The 20,986-nt window shown below is 40.9% G+C and overlaps 1 protein-coding gene across 1 annotated transcript in view; it reads left to right on the top strand.

The window, feature by feature from the left end:
• WIPI2 (WD repeat domain, phosphoinositide interacting 2) overlaps positions 1 to 20,986 on the top strand; it is an 80,366-nt gene that overhangs the window by 25,608 nt on the left and 33,772 nt on the right. The window contains exons 4-7 of the mRNA XM_068244847.1: positions 4,714 to 4,810; positions 5,677 to 5,774; positions 9,739 to 9,831; positions 18,323 to 18,393. Coding sequence (XP_068100948.1) covers positions 4,714 to 4,810; positions 5,677 to 5,774; positions 9,739 to 9,831; positions 18,323 to 18,393 — 359 coding nt within the window. The remainder of the gene's footprint in view (positions 1 to 4,713; positions 4,811 to 5,676; positions 5,775 to 9,738; positions 9,832 to 18,322; positions 18,394 to 20,986) is intronic.

The following is a 20,986-nucleotide window of genomic DNA, read 5'->3' on the forward strand; positions in this document are numbered from 1 at the left end:
ATATATATATATGTAGCTATAGTGCTTATGTGACATGCCAAGAAACTCGTTTTTTTTCTCACCTTTTGAAAAGGCATTCTTCTACAAGCAGTATGGATCATCAGTATGCACTTTAGCAAATTCTTGTCCTGGCTTTTTCATAGTTTTCAGTAGTATAATCGTTTGGAACTTCTTCTTTGAACCCCACTGTCGCCTTTAAAAGTCATAGTGTAGGCACACACTGATGAACCCTGACCCTGGAGTTCAGCTTGTATCTCTTTGGAAGATGCCCCTTGGTTCTTGTCTACTATTGTCTTTCTGTCTATTCTAGGATTCCTTTTCCCATTGTGGTAGTGTCCTGGCCGGTTCTCTACAATTCTGTGGGGTTGATTCACTAATGTAACCTCTTGTTACTCGTGCTATTTAATCAACGTGCCTTAATACCGATTCCCTAAACACTGCAGGCGCTAGTGGCAGCCTATTGGGCCAATCAAAGTGCAGGCATCACGTCCTTTAAAGCGGTATAAAACCCTGACATAATATTTAATAAAAACATGTTTTCCTACTTTTTATATGCCATACGGTTATCATATTTGCTTTTATGCATAAGTATCATTATTCATTTAGAAATTACAAGTTTCCAAAGTACACTTTTTTGCTTTGAGAGCTGACTTTGCATGTTGTTCATTACGGTTTCTTTTCATGTTGAAATACAAGCAGAAATACTTTGTCTTTGTTCAGGAGACTCTGCAGTGTCAGAGGAGTGTTGTGTTTAATTGTATCAAGTGGGAAATGTAAACAGATAACATTATCTCTAGTTCGGATTTGTCCAGCTTTCCCCGCATTGAGCTTTTCTGTCCTGTGTTTAACCCTTTGAATGGTGTTCTAGTAAAAAAAAAATGCTGGTAGTATATAATATGCTGTAAATAATGTTTTAGAACAAAGAAGAATTGCTTGGATTAATTCCGCTTTAATGTCATTGGACTTTAAGGGGCTAGGGGCAGGACAAGTGGAGTGCCAGTTGCTGGCAAGGAACGGGCATAAGTTACCGGCGCTCGCAATGCTGCACTGCCGCAGCCTAACGTGCGCCGAGCGGACGCTCCTCTGACTGACCTTAATTGCGCACGCTACACTGCCACTAGCACGCAGGGAATTGGAATTAAGGCAAGCTGATTAAATAGTGCGAGTATCAGGAGGTTACTCACGCTATATACGTTAGTGAATCAACCCCTTTGTGCCTTAACAGTTGCTCTCCGACCGCAGTCACTGGAACATCAAGCTGCTTGGAGATGGTCTTGTATGCAATGCATGTCTATATAGTTTTTTTTTTTTCTTTTTTTTTCTTTCTGACCTTCGACAACTTTCTCCTTCTTGCTTTCTCTGGTCCATGGTCAGTGTGGGACACATGATGATACCAAACGGCAGAGCTACTACTTTTTCTTCATTTAAGTAAGTTGAATGATTGCTCAATTGGAAACACAATACAAATATAAAAGGAAAGATTAGTTTGTAGAATTACCTTTATCCAAATACTTGTCTGTTTTTAGTGTAATCAGCAAATGTCTTTCCCAGTTAAGCTCTTCTTTTATTTTTTTTACAATGAGCAATACTTTCTCTGTTAACACTTGCCCATTGCTTTACTTGATGGCATGCAGGTAAACCCTTGAATGAGCAATAGGAGTACCAGCATAGTTGTCCACGTCTGTATTAATTACTGAAAAGTAGAAAACTACTGCAGAAGGCAATGTGTTGAAAAACTGTGTATTTGCAATTGGTAATGCCTGGTTAGTTTTCATTTAATGACCTTTAACCCTTTCCAATCAATTAAAAGCATGCCGCCTCTGCCAGCGTTAACTTTTGTATGTGCTGGGGGGAATGAATGTCTTCCTGCTCTGCTGAGGGGAGCTGATGGGTCACGTGCACGCTAGCTCCGTGCTGCAATGCACTTGCACCGACGTAATGCATTATTTACACTTAGTCTGACACTTTGGTCAGAGGGGCTTGACACCGTGCCAGACTAATTCTGACAGTGCTGCCAGGGGCAGCCCATACACTTCCACATTATTTATATTACGTGGCGCAGCATGGTCCTGGAGATGATCACCTGACACTTTGATCACAGGGCCTGCACCGTGTCTGATTAGAACCGGCGGCACTGGCAGTAATATTGCTCCTTATCGGAAATTTTCTGACATCAGGAACTGGGGGAAAGAGGTCAGTGGATCGGAAAGGGTTAATCTTATGGCGCTTCAGAGTTTATTTACCACTAACATGAATACAACCTTGACTACACACATGAAATGTGATAAACACCCCAAACAGAGGACCCACAATACATTAAAACAAATACTAGCACACAGATACAGCATGATCTGTAGAAATCAACATAGTTAAATAAATGGAGTACTTTTAGTTCTCCTCATACTCACCCTGCTTACTTGCCTGGCTCTGGCTCCACATGTGACCTTTCTAGTGTGAAGGCCAACCTATATAACCTGATTTTAACACATTTAAAGTGGACCTGAACTCAGAACTCCTCTCTGCTCTAAAAAAAACACAACCACATACAAAACTTTAAACAAAAACCCTTTTTCTTTCAGCTGATTCAACTCCTTAAATAAATCTGCACAGTTTCTACTTCCTGATTCATGAAAACAGACGCATTGTTTACAGCCTGTACTTTCAAATGGGCTTATCTGCCATAGGCAGTCATGTGACAGAGGGAGATCAAATTACAACCAGTGATTAGACACAAATGAGTGGGAATTACACAGGCTAAACTCTTTGACTACATACAGGATGCATTTCTCTTATGATTTCCTTGTGTCCTGTACAAGAGATCAGGTCCACTTCAAAGCAGGAGGATTAGCCATACTATGCCAGGGAAAAAACACTTATATAAGTAGATAAATACTTGATCTACTTACAAAACAGATGTATTGTACTGTCCACGTTTTTTATTTCCGTGAATTTTATAAAGTAAATGAAGAGAATTCTGTTCCTGGTGGGGACCATGTATTTTTCCCACAGTTTGAGGCTAAATCCTAATGTCATTTCTTCCCTTAACTTTTTTTTTTTTCTTTCTCCTCCAATCGCTGAGTCACCTCAGCCTTGCTTGTAAACAGAGTGAGCAGAGGATAATGTTTCAGCTAGGCAGCTTCACACTGCATTCTGCTCAGCCAATCAGTGAGAAGCAGACTGGTGGGAGGGGAGATGACAAGCCTCCCTTCTCTCACTGTCCTTGGCGATGGCATAGAACAGAGCCTGAGAGAAAATAACAGAGAGATTCCAGAATAGATTGGAACACTTGTACTGTAGGGTGATTTTTTTTTTTTTTTTTTTTTTTTTTTTTTCTGGCCGCATTTTAAACACACTGCAGTGTTTTAAATAGAATTTGGTTTTGTGGCTGAGAATCCCGCTTTAAGTACACCTACCCCATCCACTACACAGTTTATTTTGTTCGACTTTAAACAGTCTACTACTAGTTTGGCTACCATAAGAAAATGGAATGTATTTTTATTTTACATTCTTACCAGTAAATTTCACCAAGGCATAGCCACAGCTAAGAAATACATTATTAAAGAATTCCATCACAAACCAATGGGGATGGTCATTGAGATGCAAACAATACCGAATTGATGTATGCAGCTTGAAATAGGAATAATTGAATTTGGCCAAGGTGGAATTTAGTCCATTGTTAAAGAGAATCTGTATTGTTAAAATCACACAAAAGTAAACATACCAGTGCGTTAGGGGGCATCTCCTATTACCCTCTGTCACAATTTCGCCACTCCCGCCGCATTAAAAGTGGTTAAAAACAGTTTTAAAAAGTTTGTTTATAAACAAACAAAATGGCCACCAAAACAGGAAGTAGGTTGATGTACAGTATGTCCACACATAGAAAATACATCCATACACAAGCAGGCTGTATACAGCCTTCCTTTTGAATCTCAAGAGATCATTTGTGTGTTTCTTTCCCCCTGCATCTCCCAGGCACTGAAGTTTCAGGCTGCTCTTTTCTTCCTGCAAACAGCTTTGCCCTTGTCTGTAATTCCTCACTATGTGAAAGCCCAGCCAGCTCAGAGGACGATTTATCCAGCTTGTAAAAGATGAGAGAAGAGAGAAGCTGCTCTAATCTAAATAACACACAGGCAGTGTGCATAGAGGGGCCTGGAAGGGGGAGTTCATAGCAGAACCAAAACACTGAAGAACTTGGCAGCCTTCCAGACACAGGCTGGCAAGTCTGACAAGAGAGAGATAAGTTGATTTATTACAGTGACTGTGATAGTACAAAGTGCTGCAGTAAGCCAGAACACATTAGAATAGCTTTTGGAACTTGTAGGATGATAAAAAACAGGATGCAATTTTTGTTACGGAGTCTCTTTAAGCTACATGTTGGTTTTTGTTTTTTTACATTAAAAGCTGCATGTATTTGCATAATCCTGCATCAGATTTGAATGATCTGCATTTCATTGGTCATCCTTACTTTCATCAACAAGTGATATGCTGAATGTGTGAGAAAAGTACTTGTGTCCTAGAAAATCTGTTCTAAAGACCCGAAATGGGATCAGTGTCTGCCCTGCTCCACCCAGAACTGAAGCTTTAATAGTGTGAACATTTTTGAAACCTTGTTGAATGGCATTTGTTGTGGGGCTTGTTGGGTACAATTGCCATTTTTAGTTATCTGTCAAATATCCTTTGAGAGCCATCTCAACCACTATTCTTTCACTGCAGAGGCTGATAGTATGTCTGGAAGAATCTCTCTACATACACAATATACGAGACATGAAAGTCCTGCACACAATTCGAGAAACTCCTCCTAACCCTGCAGGTATGTTCTTTAAGTCCTTTTCTTCTAGGACGCTTGAACGCTAGAATATCACACATGCCTTTTAAATGTATCAATGTAGCTGGTAATTTAAATTGTAGTTAGACCTCCATGACAGAAAAATGTAATCCTATGTTTGCTATCAGAGGTTTGAATGTTGCTAGTTTTCTTGTTGGATGTTACTCAACTCTAATGAATGGAACTTAACTTTTTTTTCAGTTATGTAGGAAACTTATGTATGTGAAGTCCCATAAGTAATCTGTAGTAGTAATGGTTGGAGAAAAAATTCCACCCACGAGGCACTGTTAAGAAAATAAGGCTTTGCCATCACTTTGGGTACCCTTTTAAAGGGAATCTTAAGTAAAAATAAATTTATATGTATGTAGATATGAGTCTAATATTGTTTCCAGTACAAGAAGAGTTAAGAAACTCCAGCTATCTATGCAAATAGCCATTGTTCTCTCCACGACTTCCAAAGTCGCAGAGAGCTCTGTCTTCTGAAGCTTATCTCAAGTGTCTGTCATTTTGTTTTTTTCTGCAGAGGAAAGTTCAGAAGTTCACTAGCCTGCTCGTGAAATCATTTACAATGCTGAATGTAGTGTGTAAACTGTAAATATTAGAGAATGATGCAATGTAATAAAAAACAACAACTATATAACTGAAAATAAAAATGAGAATATTTTATTTTCTGCTAATGTTCTAGTAATTATCTGTACTACACAACCAATGCATTATATCATATTTTTTTTTCACTTCAGTGTCACTTTAAACTGGCTGCAGGTCCATATATGCAGTCCTTGTTGGATGTTAAATTGGAATTTGTTGTTATGGAGGGCACTTTCTAATGTTCGGGTCTTTTTTATTTTAAGGTCTGTGTGCTCTGTCAATCAATGGTGATAACTGCTATTTAGCATATCCTGGAAGTGCTTCCATTGGAGAAGTCCAAGTGTTTGACACTGTTAATTTGGTGAGTGAGTGCTTAGTGTGCTTTATAGTTGATTAACATCCCACATATACGTTCTAAATTAAATGCCAAATACTCACTTGAACATAAACTATACAGCATTGCATAGATCACTTGTTTACTTTTGTTTTCCAAGTGCTGTGGATTGTGGATACAGGAAGCTGCTGACTCGCATGCATGCTGTTGATACTGGATTTTTCTCCCAGCATGTATCTTGGTAAACTGCTTCCTTTTAGGCACAATCGTTTGATCAGTGCTCAGGGAATATGAAAGGAAAACTTTTAAGGTTCAAAACTAAATTTACTTGTTTGCATAGTGTTTCTTGCTGTTGTTTCAGACATCCTAAACATTAAATACACACATTTCACTGCTTGTAGGAGATAAATAATCTTGTTTAAATTTTAACTTTTTTAATATTTACAAACAATTGCTGCGTTTGCCTATGATAACAGCATAAGAGAATGAAGGTAGAATATGAATATGACCCACTTTTAGTGACCGTAAGGTACACAATATCTTCAGGATGTTTCCCCTTTAAATCCCTCTTATTCTGAATATATGTTTCTAAACACAACACCACCTTCCACCTAGCCCAGTGATCTGCAAACTTGGCTCTTCAGCTGTTAAGGAACTACAAGTCCCATAGTGCATTTGCCTTTATGAATAATGACACTGGTTTTCAGACTCCTGCAATGCATTGTGGGACTTATAGTTCCTTAAAGTGAACCAGAGACGAAACACCCTTTAGCTCGGGTTCCCATTGACTTCAATTAGGCTTGGTGTTCGGCCCAATATCCCGCACATCTGGACCATGTCCGGCCGACCCGAGCCCGAATACACTATCAGCCCTGATCAAATCCCCGACTGAGCATTCAATCTGGCTTTGCTCAGGAATCATAGCTGAATCTGTCTTCTCTGATGTCTTTTCAAGCCCAAGCCTGCCCCCTTCTGGCTCTGCTATGATTCCTGAGCAAAGCCAGACTGAATGCTCAGTTGGAGAATTTATCAGGGCTGATAACAGGCAGACTGAGCAGTGAAGGATGAAGCAGAGAGCAGGGTAGGTGCTTTCTCTAATGTTCCTACTGATATAGATGGTAAAATACATGAGTCATGCTCGGGTTCCCATTGACTTCAATTAGGCTTGGTGTTCGGCCCAATATCCCGCACATCTGGACTATGTCCAGCCGAGCTGACCCGAGCCCGAATAACTGGGTGTTCAATGCTCAGCCTGCTTGTTATCAGTAGTGTTGATTGAAGTATGAAACAGAAAGCAGGGTAGGTGTTTTCTCTAATGTTCCCACTGATATATATGGCAAAATACATGAGGGTGCTTCGTCTCTGGTTCGCTTCAACAGCTGGAGGGCAAAGTTTGCAGATCACTGACTTAGCCCAACATGTTTCACCCTCATAGTTTCTGGGGGCTTTGTCAGGGGACAAATGCAAAGTGCAGTAGTGCTTTGTGCAAAACATCAATCAAACATCAATTTTGTTACAGATTTATTTATCTGAATTTGATCACTGTTATTACAGATTCTGTACTTTGTGCTGATTCTGTACTTAATGCCAACTCTGTATTTTGTATATTGGTGTATACCATTGTCTGTATTCTTCCTCATGTTTGTTTCTTTCTTTGTACAGCGCCACAGAATATGTTGGCGCTTTATAAATTAATAATAATAATAATAATGGATTTAATTCATCAAAGATCATAAATAGTAAAAGCCTAAATCAGATCACTATGTGATGTGACCTTACCCTTAAAACAACATCCAGTGGCTGGATAGTGTAATGGTTAAGGGCTATGCCTCTGACGCAGGCGACCTGTGTTCGTATCTTGACTCTGCTTGTTCAGTAGGCAAGACTCCCTAAGGGCCTGTACACACTGCTGCGCTTGTGCTGCGCTTTTCAAATCGCATGCGCTTTTTAATCGCAAGGTCTTTTGAAAAATAAATAAAATTGTGAAGACCTGTACACACTGGTGCGATGCGCTTTTCATAATTGAACACAAAATGCAGTTTTAAATGATGGTTTTTATTATTTAGTGAGAAAAAAACTCCAAATCTACATGGCCCTGTATGAAAAAGTGATTGTCCCCCCCTTGTTAAAAAATAACTTAACTGTGGTTTATCACACCTGAGTTCAATTTCTGTAGTCACCCCCAGGCCTGATTACTGTCACACCGGTTTCAATCAAGAAATCACTTAAATAGGAGCTATCTAACACAGAGAAGTAGACCAAAAGCACCTCAAAAGCTAGACATGCAAAGATCCAAAGAAATACAGGAACAAATGAGAACAAAAGTAATTGAGATCTATCAGTCTGCTAAAGGTTATAAAGCCATTTCTAAAGCTTTGGGACTCCAGCAAACCACAGTGAGGGCTGGTGCACACCGAGCGGCTTTTTGGGCGTTTTCAGATCCGCTTGCGGCTGCGGATCTGCTTGGTCAATGTATCTCAATGGGGTGGTGCACACCAGAGCGGCAGGCGTTTTGCAGAAACGAAAAATGCCTGGGTGAGGCATTTTTTGGATTTCGGATGCGTTTCTGCCTCAATGTTAAGTATAGGAAAAACGCAAACCGCTCTGAAAAACGCCTGTTCAGAGCGGTTTTGCAGGTGTTTTTGTTACAGAAGCTGTTCAGTAACAGCTTTACTGTAACAATATATGAAATCTACTATACTGAAAACCGCAGCAGCAATCCGCAAAACGCTAGCAAAACGCCATAGAAAAATTAAAAAAAGCGTTTCAAAATCTGCTAGCATTTTGCGGATCTGCTTGCGGTTTTTGGTGTGCACCAGCCCTGAGAGCCATTATCCACAAATGGCAAAAACATGGAACAGTGATGAACCTTCCCAGGAGTGGCTGGCCGGCCGGCCGACCAAAATTACCTCGAGCGCAGAGAAAACTCATCCGAGAGGCCACAAAAGACCCCAAAAGACCCCATCATCTAAAGAACTGCAGGCCTCACTTGCCTCAATTAAGGTCAGTGTTCACGACTCCACCATAAGAAAGAGACTGGGCAAAAACTGCCTGCATGGCAGATATCCAAGGCGCAAACCACTTTTAAGCAAAAAGAACATTAAGGCTCGTCTCAATTTTGCTAAAAAAAAAGCATCTCAATGATTGCCAAGACTTTTGGGAAAATACCTTGTGGACCGACGAGACAAAAGTTGAACTTTTTGGAAGGTGTGTGTCCCGTTACATCTGGCGTAGAAGTAACACGGCATTTCAGCAAAAGAACATCATACCAACAGTAAAATATGGTGGTGGTAGTGTGATGGTCTGGGGTTGTTTTAATGTCTGGCCATCTGTTCGTCAACGCAAGCTGAAGCGATCTTGGGTGCTGCAGCAGGACAATGACCCAAAACACACCAGCAAATCCACCTCTGGCTGGAGAAAAACAAAATGAGGACTTCGGTTTGGCCTAGTCAAAGTCCTGACCTGAATCTTATTGAGATAGATAGATAGATATATATATATATATATATATATATATATATATATATATATATATATATATATATATATATATATATATATATATATATATCTATCTATCTATCTATCTATCTATATAATTTTTTTTTTTTTCTCGGTTTTATTAGATGAGTGGAAACACACGTGATTTTTTTTAATAAGTGTTTAGCCACCCTTAGTACATCTGCCATTGCTGCCATGTTTGTTTGTTGCAGTATATGTCCTACATGAATACTTGCACTTGTTCAGCTTAGGTGCTAATTTAAGACTACTGTATTATTTTTGCAGACCTCATTTTAATATTAGGCCCAGAGTTCTTCTTTAGTTTTGTATGTTTTTTTTTGTTTCCATTTGCCCCACTCTGTATGCCACTTTAATTTGCAGATTATGGATAATAACTTAAAGCATGCTAAGCAGGTTACCATTTTTTTTTATAAAGAAAACTACAATGAACTTTCGTGATCCTAAACCTTCATTTACATTTACTTTACAGAGAGCAGCTAATATGATCCCTGCTCATGACAGCCCTCTGGCAGCTTTAGCTTTTGACGCAAGTGGCACAAAATTAGCAACAGCATCAGAAAAGGTAAGATATGTGTTCCTTCTCTTTAAATAACAATCTTTGACTGTGGGATGTCAGTTATGAGTTTCCAAAATGTAAATACAAGTGCAGTTTTTGGGAGTACTATAGATCAGTGTTTCTCAACATTTTATTGGTATGTACCCCTTTTAAAACCCTGAACTCGCCATGTACCCCCCTAGCATAGTAAACATTATCACAAAGTACCCCTTAATACATGATAATTGGTTCTAAACAACTTCCAAGCATTTTGCTATTGCATTTAATTTGCTAAAATGCTAATTTGATGTTGTTTAAATAAGATGTAGTATTTTCTAAAACTCTAAATTTGTTATTCTTGGTTAATTGTATCAAGCCTGAGTACCCCCTGGAACCATCAGAAGTACCCCCTGGGGTACGCGTACCACACGTTGAGAACCTAGGCTATAGATGAAGCAGAGGTACATTTTCTCCCCGGGGAATTCCACAGAGTTCAAAAAGACTGCTGAGCAACAGAGGAACTTTTTTAAAGGCAGTGCGGAAGCCTGACACAGGAGAACCCAAAGTGGCTGGCCAGAACGCGAAGTGGCCACACTTCGGGTTCTGGCCGTAACATATATACTAAATAACATCTATGATGTAAGTATAAAGCCTGATGTGTAGCCGTGTCACTAATAGAGATGGTCAATGAGACCATGCGTTGATTCTGATTTATGCAAATGTATGCACTCTCTTTGCTCATGAAATCAAATAATTTGATATGTTGTTAAAATTTGGTTAGGTGACTACGAATTAAATTGTACCTGAGAAGGATGAAATGGCTGGAGGGTGTAATGGTTAAGGGCTCTACCTCTGACACAGGAGACCAGGGTTCGAATCTCGGCTCTGCCTGTTCAGTAAGCCAGCACCTATTCAGTAGGAGACCTTTGGCAAGTCTCCCTAACACTGCTACTGCCTATAGAGCGCGCCCTAGTGGCTGCTGCTCTGGCGCTTTGAGTCCGCCAGGAGAAAAGCATGATATAAATGTTATTTGTCTTGTCATGAAAAGAAAATTTTTGTACATACCTGGGGCTTCTTCCAGCCCCCTTCGGGCTAATCAGTCCCTCGCTGTCCTCCTCCACCACCTGGATCTTCTGCTATGAGTCCTGGTAATTCAGCCAGTCAGCGCAGTCTGGTGGCGGAGTGTGTGCATGCGCACTACGCCAGACTGCTTCAAGTACCTGGACTCCTAGCAGAAGATCCAGGTGGCGGAGGAGGACAGCGAGGGACTGATTAGCCTGAAGGGGGCTGGAGGAAGCCCCATGTATAAAACTTTAATTTCATCTGTCTCAGGTTTACTTTGTTACACAGTAGTACTATACTCTACATATGCACTCCCCACAGAGCTGCAGGGAATCCACTGAGAATGTTGTGCACATTGAACACAAAGGTGTTGTCTATCACCCATAAACCTGGTTCAGATTGTGCATGAAGAATGTATAATAGAGGAAGAATCTCCTTATTCCCCTGCAGAGTACCTGCGCATCACTCTTACATGTACCCACAGTTACATTGCCTAGGGCCTGATAGATGTTCTTTGTTCCGGTCTGTACCTTTTACAAGTACTCTTACCAAGGACTAGTTTTAGTCTATGACTAAAGGGAATAAATATGGCAGTCTCCATATCCTTCTCACTTCAGTTGTCTTTTAAAATTCCTAAGCATTGGCAGTTAAGAGATGAATTTCATGTTACATACTATCAATCAACAAGATTGTAATATGCAAATTAGAGGAGACGGAGTCGAGGAGTCTGAGTTGGTGGAATTCTAAACTGAGGAGTCGGTGGATTTTTGTACAGACTCCACAGCCCTGGTGATAAGCTGTACCAAGTACAGGTAGTCCCCGGGTAACAAATGAGATAGACTGTAGGTTTGTTCTTAACCTGAATCTGTTCTTAAGTTGGAACATAATTGTGCCATCTCTGTCCCCTGTACCCCCTCTGTGCCTCCAGTGTGCCCCTCTGTAACTGCTTATACAAGTTTAAGTAAATAAGTCGGGGACTACCTGTAGTGATATTTCTGTGTACTATCTGCTAACACATTGTGAAGACTTAGGCCCCATTTACACTTAATCAGTTAGTACACGTTTATTCTTCTTCTCCATAGCAATGCATTATGAAAAATCTTTCAATTAACACATCTACTGTGAACTGAGCCATTGGGGAACATGGGCATAACTTTTAAATTCATTTGTCCTTTCAGTTATAACTGAGAGCAACTGAAGTTTAAAGAGAATCTGTATTGTTAAAATCACACAAAAGTAAACATACCAGTGTGTTAGGGGACATCTCCTATTACCCTCTGTCACAATTTCGCCACTCCCTGCCGCATTAAAAGTAGTCAAAAACAGTTTTAAAAAGTTTGTTTGTAAACAAACAAAACGGCCACCAAAACAGGAAGTAGGTTGATGTACAGTATGTCCACACATAGAAAATACATCCATACACAATCAGGGCCCTTTTCCACTAGCGCGTTTGCGCTTGCTGAATCGGAAAGTCGCAAACCGCTAGCGATTTTACAATCGCTACGGTTTGCTTTTTAACATAGGAATCGCGGTAGGTCATTTCCACTACCGCGATTCGTTTTTTACAGGAACGCGAACGCGCGGCGGAGCGATATTTGCCGCGATTTTGCTATGCATAGCAAAATCGCGGCCGCAAACGTCGGGAAATCGCCGGTAATTTTTTTAGCTTTGCGATTCAGCAATCGCTAGCGTTCATCTTGAACGCTAGCGACTGCTAGTGGAAAAGGGCCCTCCGGCTGTATACACACAGGGGAGTGTGCATAGAGGGGGCATGCATAGCAGATCACACTGAAGAGTTGGCAGCCTTCCAGACACAGGACGACAAGTCCGTCAGGGGAAAGATAAGCTGATTTATTACAGAGATGGTTATAGTAGAAAGAGCTGCAGTAAGCCAGAGCACATTATAATAGGTTTAGGAACCTGTAGGATGGTAGAAAACACAACATTTTTGTTAGAGTCCCTTTAAAGCCCCGTTTCCACTACACGCAGTGCAATGTGGCTGAACTGAAACCAAAGCATGTCACTGGAACAGTTTCCATTGCGTGCTGTTTATCCGCAGCGGTGCGGGATCAGATCTGCAGCATGCTGCATATTCTTGCACGGCTGCATCCGTCCTGTCTCCACCTTTCACTTCCACATCGGGGGATGCTGAAGTGATGCATAGCCTCATCACATCCCTTTGGCTCCCATTCGTAAATGAAAATGGGGCCTTAGATTCATTATGGTCAGTTTTCGTGAATTTAAAGGGACTCCGAGCAGTGCAGAAACTATGAAAAGATGCATATCATTTTAAAGCTCTCTTTCTCCTCTTTCCAATGATATATACACCGCTGCCCTACGCCTTTTAGTTTTCGCTATTTTCGCTATTGAAATTGCAGCGGCCGCAATTTCGATCGCGAATATAGAGAAAACTAAAAGGCGTAGAACGACGATTTAGGTGTCGTCAGAAAGAGGAGAAAGAGAGCTTTAAAATGATACCCATCTTTCCATAGTTACATTGTATTACACAGGGCGACTTTTTCTCAAAGTCAGCAGCTCCATTTAGCAGAAAAAGTCGCCCTGTGTAATACAAGTTTGCAAGCGCTTTGCAAGACAAGCAAAAATTATGTATACCATTTTGGCTCGACAGGCAAGCAACGTCTTGCAGTAAAAGCATAGTACATATACCTTGTACAGCGCCACGGAATATGTTGGCGTTTTATAATTCGTAATATATGCACGGCACATCATCACAGCTGAACCGATAATTCTATACTTGCTGCTGCAAGATGGTACTTAAAACACACCTGAAGTATGAGAAATATGGCGGCTTCCATATTTTTAGTTTTAAACACTACAGTTTGCCTGGCTGTCCTGCTGATCCTCTGCCTCTAATCCTGAACAAGCATATCAGCAGATCAGGCAGTCTGACTGGATTAGCTGCTTGCTTTTTTCAGGTGTGTGATTCAGACGTTACTGAATCCACAAAGATTAGCTGAACCTAAGCAATTGGTATGATATTTTTTTTTTTTTTTTTTTTTTTTTTAAAGGAAAAAGTCACATCCCTCTGACTTCAGGTGTCGTTTAAATCAAGCATTATGTATATTAAATGTCACATTTTTCCATAATCCTCAAATGTAGACAAGAGCAACTGTCATTACATAAGTTCTTTCTTAACCACTTGAGGACCGTGGGCTTTACCCCCCCTTAAGGACCAGGCACTCATTCCGACCACTGCAGCTTTCACGGTTTATTGCTCGCTCATACAACCTACCACCTAAATGAATTTTGGCTCCTTTTCTTGTTACTAATAAAGCTTTCTTTTGGTGCTATTTGATTGCTGCTGTGAGTTTTACTTTTTATTATATTCATCAAAAAAGACATGAATTTTGGCAAAAAAAATGATTTTTTTTTTTTACTTTCTGTGCTGACATTTTTCAAATAAAGTAAAATTTCTGTATACATGCAGCGCGAAAAATGTGGACAAACATGTTTTTGATAAAAAAAAAAAAACAACCCATTCAGTGTATATTTATTGGTTTGGGTAAAAGTTACAGCGTTTACAAACTATGGTGCAAAAAGTGAATTTTCCCATTTCCAAGCATCTATGAGTTTTCTGACCCCCTGTCATGTTTCATGAGGGGCTAGAATTCTAGGATAGTATAAATACCCCCCAAATGACCCCATTTTGGAAAGAAGACATCCCAAAGTATTCACTGAGAAGCATAGTGAGTACATAGAAGATATTAATTTTTTGTCACAAGTAAGCGGAAAATGACACTTTGTGACAAAAAAAAAAAAAAAAGTTTCCATTTCTTCTAACGTGCGACTAAAAAAATGAAATCTGCCACGGACTCACCATGCCCCTCTCTGAATACCTTGAAGTGTCTACTTTCCAAAATGGGGTCATTTGTGGGGTGTGCTTACTGTCCTCGCATTTTGGGGGGTGCTAATTTGTAAGCACCTCTGTAAAGCCTAAAGGTGCTCATTGGACTTTGGGCCCCTTAGCGCAGTTAGGCTGCAAAAAAGTGCCACACGTGTGGTATTGCCGTACTCAGGAGAAGTAGTATAATGTGTTTTGGGGTGTATTTTTACACATACCGATGCTGGGTGGGAGAAATAGCTCTGTAAATGACAATTTTTTTTATTTTTTTTTTACACACAATTGTCCATTTACAGAGAGCTTTCTCCCACTCAGCATGGGTATGTGTAAAAATACACCCCAAAACACATTATACTACTTCTCCCGAGTACGGCGATACCACGTGTGGCACTTTTTTGCACCCTAACTGCGCTAAGGGGCCCAAAGTCCAATGAGTACCTTTAGGATTTCACAGGTCATTTTTGTTTCAAGACTACTCCTCACGGTTTAGGGCCCCTAAAATGCCAGGGCAGTATAGGAACCCCGCTAATGACCCCATTTTAGAAAGCAGACACCCGAGGTATTCCGTTAGGAGTATGGTGAGTTCATAGAAGTTTTTTTATTTTTTTGTCACAAGTTAGCGGAAATTGATTTTAATTGTTTTTTTTCACAGTGTCATTTTCCGCTAACTTGTGACAAAAAATAAAATCTTCTATGAACTCACCATACTCCGTACGGAATACCTTTGGGTGTCTTCTTTCTAGAATGGGGTCATTTGTGAGGTTCCTATACTGCCCTGGCATTTTAGGTGCCCTAAACCGTGAGGAGTAGTCTTGAAACAAAAATGACCTGTGAAATCCTAAAGGTACTCATTGGACTTTGGGCCCCTTAGCGTACTTAGGGTGTAAAAAAAGTGCCACACATGTGGTACCGCCGTACTCAGGAGAAGTAGTATAATGTGTTTTGGGATGTATTTTTACACATACCCATGCTGGGTGGGAGAAATATCTCTGTAAATGACAATTGTTTGATTTTGTTTACACACAATTGTCCATTTACAGAGAGATTTCTCCCACCCAGCATGGGTATGTGTAAAAATACACCCTAAAACACATTATACTACTTCTGAGTATGGCAATACCACATGTGTGGCACTTTTTTGCAGCCTAGGTGCGCTAAGGGGCCCAACGTCCTATTCAAAGGTCATTTTGAGGCATTTGTTTTCTAGACTACTCCTCACGGTTTAGGGCCCCTAAAATGCCAGGGCAGTATAGGAACCCCACAAGTGACCCCATTTTAGAAAGACACCCCAAGGTATACCGTTAGGTGTATGGCGAGTTCATAGAAGATTTTATTTTTGTCACAAGTTAGTGAAAAATGACACTTTGTGAAAAAAAAACAATAAAAATCAATTTCCGCTAACTTTTGACAAAAAATAAAATCTTCTATGAACTCGTCATACACCTAACAGAATACATTGGGGTGTCTTTTTTTCTAAAATGGGGTCACTTGTGGGGTTCCTATACCGCCCTAGCATTTTACGGGCCCAAAACCGTGAGTAGTCTGGAAACCAAATGTCTCAAAATGACTGTTCAGGGGTATAAGCATCTGCAAATTTTGATGACAGGTGGTGTATGAGGGGGCGAATTTTGTGGAACCGGTCATAAGCAGGGTGGCCTTTTAGATGACAGGTTGTATTGGGCCTGATCTGATGGATAGGTGTGCTTAGCAGTGACAGGGGGTGATGGGTAATTAGTGGGTGTTTGGAGGAGAGAACAGATGCAATGCACTTGGGAGGTGATCTGACGTCGGATCTGCGGGCGATCTATTGGTGTGGGTGGGTGATCAGATTACCCGCAAGGGGCAGGTTAGGGGCTGATTGATGGGTGGCAGTGCCAGGGGGTGATTGATGGGTGGCAGTGACAGGGGTGATTGACAGGTGATCAGTGGGTTATTACAGGGAAGAACAGCTGTAACTAATGCACTGGCGAATTGATAAGGGGGGGGGGTCTGAGGGCAATCTGAGGGTGTAGGCGGGTGATTGGGTGCCCGCAAGGGGCAGATTGGGGTCTGATCTGATGGGTAACAGTGACAGGTGGTGATAGGGGGTGATTGATGGGTAATTAGTGGGTGTTTAGGGTAGAGAACAGATGTAAACACTGAACTTAGGAGGTCATCTGACGTCGGATCTGCGGGCAATCTATTGGTGTGGGTGATCAGATTGCCCGCAAGGAGCAGGTTAGGGGCTGATTGATGGGTGGCAGTGACAGGGGGTGATTGACAGGTGATCAGGGGGATAGAGGTATACAGTACACGGGGGGGTCTGGGGAGAATCTGAGGGGTAGGGGGGGGGTTGATCAGGAGTCCTCAGGGGGCAGTTTAGGGTTAAAAAAAATAGTGTTGACAGATAGTGACAGGAAGTGATTGATGGGTGATTAGGGGGGTGATTGGGTGTAAACAGGGGTCTGGGGGGTGGGCAGGGGGGGTCTGAGGGGTGCTGTGGGCGATCAGGGGGCAGGGGGGGGGGAGAGATCAGTGTGCTTGGGTGCAGACTAGGGTGGCTGCAGCCTGCCCTGGTGGTCCCTCGGACACTGGGACCACCAGGGCAGGAGGCAGCCTGTATAATACACTTTGTAAACATTACAAAGTGTATTATACACTTTGTATGCGGCGAACGCGGGGTTAACATCCCGCCGGCGCTTCCGTATGGCCGGCGGGATGTTGCGGCGGGTGAGCGGAGTCAGGCGCCGGCGGAGGATTGCGTCACGGATGACTCGATCGCTCCACCCATGCCCCTAAAAGGACCGCCGCCTCTGTGGGTGAGCTGGTCCTTGCGGGCTCCACTTCCCGGCCGCCCCTGTGCGTTAGGCGGTCGGGAAGTGGTTAAAGCCCCACAAAAAGAAAAACATTCAGATGAGCCAATAGAAACCATTGATTCAGGTACTTATAGTGAAAGTCTTGCTACACAATAACCCCTCACCCTATCATCTCTAACAGCCACAATTCTTTTCAGACGTAGTAAAATGCAGGTTAATATGCTTTATGTATTTTTACTTTATACAGCACTTTGTATTAAATATTTTTCTATAAACAATTTTTAGCTGTGGAATGAACCGTCTGAACTTCCATTAATTCTTATGGAGAAATGCACTTTGATGTATGAGCGTTTTGCATACAAGCATGTTTCTGGAACAAATTATGCTCGCAAACCAAAGCTCCACTGTAATAAAGGGATACTGAGCAGTGCCCTGAAAAAAAAATTTGGACTTTGGATTCAGTCTTTAGAGAACCGCGCATGTGCAGGATTCCTACGGCGACCGGCTTGATGGTGCGCATGCACAACTTTAGCCGAAATTGACGGATTTCTGCAGCCACCAGCGGGACTGCAAAAAAGTAAGAGTTTGCCGGGGGACCTCACAGCATACGGGAGGCTGGAGGAAACCCCAGGTGTAAGTCCAAATTTCCTTTTTTAGGGCACTGCTTGGGGTCTTTTTTTTTTTTTTTTTTTTTTTTTTTTCTCCAAGCAGGGTTTGCTTAGACTTTCCCTTTTTTATGATTTGTTTTACTTAACAGAGTTTTTATAGAAATAATTGTTGTTTGTTTGTTTGTTTTTAGGGGACAGTGATAAGAGTTTTTTCTATTCCAGAAGGTCAAAAATTGTTTGAATTTCGAAGGGGAGTGAAAAGGTGATTAGAAAACTCACCATTTGCATGTTTTATTAAGTATTGAATGTGATTTTAGCTTTTCTTTTTATGGATTAACCGGGCATTGATGATTTCTGTATCTGAATGTTTATTCTTCCATACATCTTCACTCCTGTTGAGATCAGTGGTTTCATTAATTCTTTTTAAAAATAAGTTTACCACCTAAAAGCCTCCATAAAAGGGGGGAAAACATGTTAAATAGAAACAGGAGGTTTTTATGAGCAAAAAGGCATTGTTGTGATGCATCAAAAAAAAAATTTCAGTGAGTCTGTATTCAAATCACTTACTGAAAAGGTGTTTCAGTACCTTTAGGGCTCTTTCACATCAGAGCTTGCGTTGGAGAACGCTCAAAGCATAAGTTTTGTTGTATGCCTTTTAATGCGTTTTGATATGCGTTGCACTGCAGTGAGTGTGCGTTTTTAATCCGTTTTCAATCCGTTACTGCACAAAGAAAAACGCAGGTAATTTTTTTTTCTTTTAGTTTTCAACTTTCTACATTGTTCCTCTGTTGCATTCTGGGACTGATTGCCTGCGTTAACGGATTGAAAACGCGCATAGTGTGCGTTTTACATTGACTAACATTGTAACGCATAAAGCTAGCGTTGGCTGAAAAACTGCGCCTGGGTGCAGTGTAACGCAACGCACAAAAAGGCTGCGTTATATGTGAAAGCTAAAATGAAAGTCTATGGACTTTCATTTCACCTTGGGTAACGCAAACTTTACCCTTTGCGTTGAAACGCAGAAAATCTGCCCTAATGTGAAAGAGCCCTTAGTCCTTAGAAAAGTCTAGGTGAACCTAGGATTTTGTTATGTATTCTATAAACGTTTTACAAGTTGTTTTAGAGTTCTAAGAGTTTACTGTCTTTCTGATAAGCACCCAGAAGGGCAGAGATACTGTAGTTTAACCACTTTATGACAAGCAGACTTATAAAAAAAAATCCTGCTAGAGCCTCTTAATGGCTCCAGGACGTTTTCATAAGTCAAACAGTGCTGCTGCCGTTGGGCACGTGCGTTCCTGTGCACGTGAGATTAGTGAGAAAAAAACCAGAACAAATACACCTTTTATTTCCAAATAATATACAGAGGTTTGCAAAAGTGTTCGGTCCCCTTGAAGTTTTCCATATTTTGTCATATTACTTCCACAAAACTGAATCAATTTTATTGGAATACCACGTGAAAGACCAATACAAAGTGGTGTACACGTGAGAAGTGGAACGAAAATCATACATGATTCCAAACTTTTTTTTTTCTTTTTTTTTTTTTTTTACAAATAACTGCAAAGTGGTATGTGCGTAATTATTCAGCCCCCTTTGGTCTGAGTGCAGTTGCCCATAGACATTGCCTGATGAGTGCTAATGACTAAACAGAGTACACCTGTGTGTAATCTGTCAGTACAAATACAGCTGCTCTGTGATGGCCTCAGAGGTTGTTTATTAGGAGCAACAACACCATGAAGTCCAAAGAACACACTAGACAGATCAGGGTTAAAGTTATTGAGAAATTTAAAGCAGGCTTATGCTTCATACACACTTGAGATACCAATTTTACCCCATTCCATGTAGTATGAGAGCCATACTCTACACAGTCTATTCTATGGAGCTGAACTCCCCATCAAATAAATGCACTCCCCATCAAATAAAATCTTTGCACGATGCTGCACACAAAGATGCCCGTACACACTCAAAAGATCATAATCTGCGTTTATTTGATGGGGAGTGCAGCTCCATAGAATAGACTGTGTAGAGTATGGCTCTCATACTACATGGAAGGGGGGTAAAATTGGTCTGTGATCTTGCCTTTTCCAAAGACTTTTATCTCAAGTGTGTATGAAGCATAAGGCTACAAAAATTTCCAAAGCCTTGAACATCCCACTGAGCACTGTTCAAGTGACCATTCAGAAATGGAAAGAACCTAGCAGCTTGCTGGTTGCAACCTTCTCTCTCCACTACGGCTGTGTACAATAAAGTTACTGCCACTATGATATGTGAACATATATTGGCTAAAGTTGAAGACACAATGTTGAACTTTCAGAGGACATGGACTCCCTGGTTTATGTCCCTTAATAGTCAGGGACTAGGCCCTACATTATTGACCTAATTTATTTTAATATTTCAAATACTATCCGCCCCTGGCATTATATCACTCTACTTTGTATTATGTTATATTCCTGTCATGGCATTGTGGCAATCCTATGTGATCTATAGGTTGAATATATTATTCTTTTTCTTTCTTTTTGTTATCAGTTTATACCACAATTCATTAAATGAGTACGCTAAAATGTGATAACTCTCGATTTTCACTAAATACAGTGGTTTGCAAAAGTATTTGGCCTCCTTGAAGTTTTCCACATTTTGTCATATTACTGCCACAAACTTGAATCAATTTTATTGGAATTCCACATGAAAGACCAATACAAAGTGTTGTACACGTGAGAATAGAGGGTAAAGAGACGCCCAATGTATATAAAACACTTTAAAATCAATAAAATGAAAAAAGGATGAGGTGGCTTACCTCACAGACGACAAACTCACTTTAGGTAAGGAAGTTTAATTGATGATTAAGCACATGCTTGTGC

Source organism: Hyperolius riggenbachi, chromosome 7 (genome assembly GCF_040937935.1).
Source record: "Hyperolius riggenbachi isolate aHypRig1 chromosome 7, aHypRig1.pri, whole genome shotgun sequence".
NCBI classification, from domain to species: Eukaryota; Metazoa; Chordata; class Amphibia; order Anura; family Hyperoliidae; genus Hyperolius; species Hyperolius riggenbachi.